Raw genomic sequence first — 5,112 nt, forward strand, 5'->3', positions numbered from 1 at the left:
AGCCACAGCTCGTTGCCTAATTTTCATTTCCTTGGATTTTAAGTCAATTTGATAGTTTTCTCTGATTTTGTTAACTTTTTGATGTAATTTTCTGGCCGTTTCATACTTTTGCCAGTCTTTTTCTCCTTTCAATTTTGAGCTTGGATTTAACATTATGTATTTAACTTGGTTTTGTACGTTCTCCGTCCAGGATGCCAGCCATGTTACTTTGTCATCATGACGGACTTCTTTCCACTTATGACCGGGCGGTGCCACCGGTATAGTTGACTCTTTGCTACAGTTAATTATTACATCTTCAGCTTCAACACGCCTCTTGAGTTTTCCCATTTTTGGATGTTCACCTCGACCTATACCAAAATCATTTCGTTAGTTCAATAACAGATGTAATTTTTGACACGTGTAAAAAGTGAAAGTGAAACCAAATATTGTAATATGGAATAGGGAAACTCTACATACGAATACCTCAATATAAAACATTTTGTTTGGCTTACCCCTAAAAAGTCCTGGTGGTTCAATTTTGAAGTTGCCAATTTTTTCCTTGTGTCCATCAATGGTACAAAAACCAAATTCTTTTAATAACGCCTCGTTCTTTTCTTTTAACGCTAATTTTTCTTCCTTTGTTCTGTTCCTATTTTTCTCAGCGAGATCCATAAAATACGCATGTAACTGCTTGAAATTACACTTGGATAGATCAGTTATAACTTTTCTTTCTTCATCAGTCATATCTGAAAATCAGAAACGTGTCAATTAATTAAGCAGTTATATGATTACCTAGAATATAAGTGAAAATAGTAATAATTTGAAAGTCGCATAATGTTAGAAATCAGTTATGACTACTACAAAAAAACGTTACTTACAGGCTCTCCAATCCTCGAAGAAATTTTTATTAAAAATTTTCTTCTTTGTATAATCGTCATCCAACATCTTTGCATAAAGTCCAGCAATCTGTTCAGCATCTTCACTAAGTTTCATTGTTTGCCCATTATAGAAAAATTTCACATTTTTAGGTAGTGGCTCATAAGGCGCAGCGAAAACAGGGCCTTTATGTTCAAGAAAACTCCATTTAACTCCATTTTTTTGTTTCTCTTCCGACCTCGAAATAATTAAATTGTGGATAAACGATGAGTTTTTGAAGTGAAGGATATATAACGATAAATCAGTTAAATACATCTACGATTGGCTGCTAAATGGGAGTATAATATATAATAATATAATAATAGGGGCTCACTTGGAGAGTAGAAGTATTTATAGTATTTCTAGAAGATATTAACAGTTGAAAATCGAATTTTAATTTTGTGATTAAGCATTATTTTGAAATTGTTCCCTGTTTAATTGAGAGTATATTGGAATACTTAATCATTCAAATAGAAAAATTACAATATTTGCTTCAAATTGCGAAAAATTTTGATATGTAAAAGTTCTCTTGTACAATTTTTTGATGAAGTCATAGCAGCAATGATGTTTTTTGTCATTAACAGATAGTTACAGGTATCTACCTGCCTTTGTCAGTAATAACCATAATTTGTCAAATTGTGACTTACTTTGAAGCTCCTTTCACGTATTTGCGAATATGCGATTAGTTCTCGGGAAATGTCACAGTAACATAGAAGCAGAACTTACACCAACAAAGTGCTAGAGACACTGATTGAGATTGGATCCAGGAAGATAGTGGATGACAATTTATGTTCGGGTTCCACACACAGAGGAACAAGCATTTGACATAATTGCAGTAGAGCCTTCCAGGGGCACTTAGAGCATTGCACAACAACTGACACTTTCCCAGGCACCAAATAAATACCGATAAAGGGCTACATTCCTACCACGTATGTAATATAAACACAGCACAAAGACACATTAAACCAATGGATTACTGAACACCGGTACAAATTGAGCAGGTGTTAATTAACCGAGTACCAGAAGCTGCTCGAGAAGAGTGGATAATAAGGTGATTACACAGACACTAACTTTTTTGGAGTTAAAGACTCAAATGCATGTTTATGTTGTTCTAATTATGGTTTGCCAGATATCGATCACGGCGGTTCCCTGTGGGACACCCTGTATAGTATTTTCCATATGTTCCACACAAATATGATTTGGAACTGTATTGCACACTTTACAACGACCGTTAATTACACACTTTATTACAAAAAAAAACGATTCTTTGATATCTGTTATTAATTCGAGAAACGATTGCAGGACATTATGGCTCACTACCTCTTCTAAAATTTAAAATATCAAATAAATTAAACGTCTATAACGTGTCCCAAGTACAATAAAATAAACAGTTTTATTACAAAATAATTTAAAATTTTGCGAACAGAAAAGAAGAACGATGTACTTGATTGATAAAAAATAGGAGTGTTTTTGCATTATTTGATGCCTAAACGGATTAAACTTGAATGTCAATGTTTATAACCCTATGTGAGTAAGTGAAAGCAGAGATTAGTAGATTAAGTCTACTAATACGCATTTTAATCAATGTATAACGTTAATAAATCATTAATCATGTTTAATCTCACAATCAGGTTTTTCACAGGGTAGGTACTTAAATCTAGAGTTGAGCAACAAATCACTGCCTGTGCTTTTTCACAGTGATTAATAAATCGCAATTACAATCTCTGATAAACGTAAAAATAAACTGTGGTCTAAAACTTGATTGACCCAAAAGTGATATTAAAGAGCGACTTATATTTTCACTGCTAACGCTGCTATTGCGAGTTGGGTGTAGTGATCATATGTTGCACATGTGGCCCGTCGTTTATTTTTAAAATAATTTTCTGGGAATACACTTACTGTTTTATTAATTTTTGCGAATTGAAATTATTTATTATGTATTGTGCTAAGCGACGGAAAATTATTTCTTTGTGAAATTGATTTTCTGCATTAGATGATAATTTTGCAAAATGCAATTTATGCAAAGCAAAATTATCTTACAAAACAAGAAGGTACGTCGAATTTGAAACGGCGCATGTAATGCAACAACGCACAATATCAATAAATTCTAAAAATTTTCGATAAGAGTAGCGCAGTAATATTTTTGATCCTATTTTCACTCAAATGTTTTTTTCAGATCAAAAATTAAAATCAAATACATATAGCTTGTTCACAAAGCATTAAAAGGATGTTAATACGCTACTTGTTCTGTGTAAAACAATAGCTGTTTGTTTCCATTTTTATTTTCTTCCACAATGTTTTTAGAACTTTTAGAGTACCCAGATTTACAAAATGTGTAGCTAGGTGCAGAGGTTGTTATTTTTTAGTGTCCTTAAAATCATTTGTACTTTAAGTATAAAATAGTATTTGTTGATACCTGGATAAGATTATTTATTTAAAAAATATGAATTACAAATATTTTAAAATTGTTTCTGCAAGTGACGCACGATTGCCTTATGACGTTGCTATATCACGAAAATAGCAACCACAATAAAAAAATCACTTTCACAGTTTTAATAGTGGTTTTAAAATGACGCTCATCTCTATTTAAGTCTAAAGGGTGTTTGTTTAGAGGTATAGAACATTAAACTGATTGAAGTACTGACTTGATTGGAATGGCAGTTGTATGCTATTGTTGCTTAACTATGATTTGGGGTATTCGGACGCCGCGGCTGGCTCGAATGACGAGCAACCTGGAAGTCTAATTTTTGACCACTTCCAAACTTCTTCAAGACCACTAAACACAAAAAAGTGGGTTTTCTGGATATAACGGAGCCTCAATAATGGCTTCTGGATTTTCGTACGTCCAATCCCGACAATTTTGTTTATTGACGCAACCAATGAGCCAAAAACGATTATGTCGACCGTAAAATGAACGTAGCGCACGGCGAGTTTAGCGAACTGAACAGCGATTTTCGAAATCGAAATTGCCGAATTTGGAGCTACAAAAGTCCAAAAGCCCTGATTGAGGCGCCGTTATATCCAGAAATACTCACTGTTCGATGTGCTTTTTTATGGTCCAGTGGAATTAAAGTGGTCGAAAATTGGACGTCTCGTGGATTATTCTTCATTCGGGCCAGCCGCGACGTCCATATGGCCCAAATCACATTTAAGCTATAATGGCATAGAATTGTCTTTTCAATAAAGACAATTCCAGGACCTTAACATTAATTTTATTACTTTTATTTCAATTTAGAGTTCTATAGTTCTAAAAAAACTCTTTACAAAAACGCGTTGGATGAGCGGTTGAATGTCATAATAAACGCATGCTTTTTGTAAAAAAAACGATTTGCTGTATCACCCAAATTTTTATATACCGTTTCTTAGCAGCGGATTGTCCTGTGTCTTTGCCCTCATGAACCTGAAAATGGACACACATTTTTATGTATAAATCGAGCACGAGAACAAATAAGTCAAAATTATACAAAACAAATTTTAATTTAATTTTATTCTTTAATTCTTAAATTGAAATGAAGTTCATCTTTCGAATAACTAATAATAATGGTTGGTCAGCAATGACCAGTTTTAATAAAACTACTTAAAAAACTAATAATAAAACATTAAAAGGCTTAAAAATACACATTTGAGCAAATCCCGATATAAGTTTTTTTAGAAATAGCTATTAAATAAACCGATACGAAACACAAACCAAAGTAAGCCGTTAAATTTTTCAAATTAACTTACCGTTTTTCTTTTTCGAATATTATAATCATGCGCGACCTTCTCCATGTTAGAGGCAACGCCTTGTTTTATCTGAGGTCGAAATTATATATGTAATAACATATAGATAATTCGTTTTTTTTTTCTTTTATAGAAATCTAATCAAATAGTTATCACTAATAAACTAATCCTTAGGAATTCAAACAAAGGCATTTCCAAGAAAACATTATCTATGATCAGTCATTCTTTCGCCCCACGAAAATATGCAATCTGAGATGACCGAAGGCAGAGAATATATGCATATACATATTCCTAAAAAAGCATAAAATCAACAACCAATTGAATGTTCTCCGGTTCTTCCTATATAATCCATGCTTCATTATGTGAATTAATTTATTTGTGATTCCAACTCACCTCAATACCTTTATTAGAGCAATCATGGCTCAAATTCTTTTCATATTTGGGCAAGGTCTATTTACCCCTGAATTTACGGGACTTATTTCTGAGACCTCTATGCAA

The 5,112-nt window shown here is 32.9% G+C and overlaps 1 protein-coding gene across 1 annotated transcript in view; it reads right to left on the reverse strand.

The window, feature by feature from the left end:
- LOC125503802 (DNA topoisomerase 1-like) overlaps positions 1-4,677 on the reverse strand; it is a 5,029-nt gene extending 352 nt beyond the window's left edge. Inside the window, exons 1-5 of the mRNA XM_048664708.1 lie at positions 4,618-4,677; positions 4,251-4,294; positions 858-1,093; positions 492-725; positions 7-347 (exon numbers count right to left, since the gene is read on the reverse strand). Coding sequence (XP_048520665.1) covers positions 7-347; positions 492-725; positions 858-1,093; positions 4,251-4,294; positions 4,618-4,662 — 900 coding nt within the window. The 5' untranslated portion in view covers positions 4,663-4,677. The remainder of the gene's footprint in view (positions 1-6; positions 348-491; positions 726-857; positions 1,094-4,250; positions 4,295-4,617) is intronic.
- Between the last annotated feature and the right edge of the window lie 435 nt (positions 4,678-5,112).

This window comes from Dendroctonus ponderosae, unplaced genomic scaffold (genome assembly GCF_020466585.1).
Source record: "Dendroctonus ponderosae isolate FM_Combo_2020 unplaced genomic scaffold, Dpon_F_20191213v2 Dpon_F_20191213_3, whole genome shotgun sequence".
NCBI classification, from domain to species: Eukaryota; Metazoa; Arthropoda; class Insecta; order Coleoptera; family Curculionidae; genus Dendroctonus; species Dendroctonus ponderosae.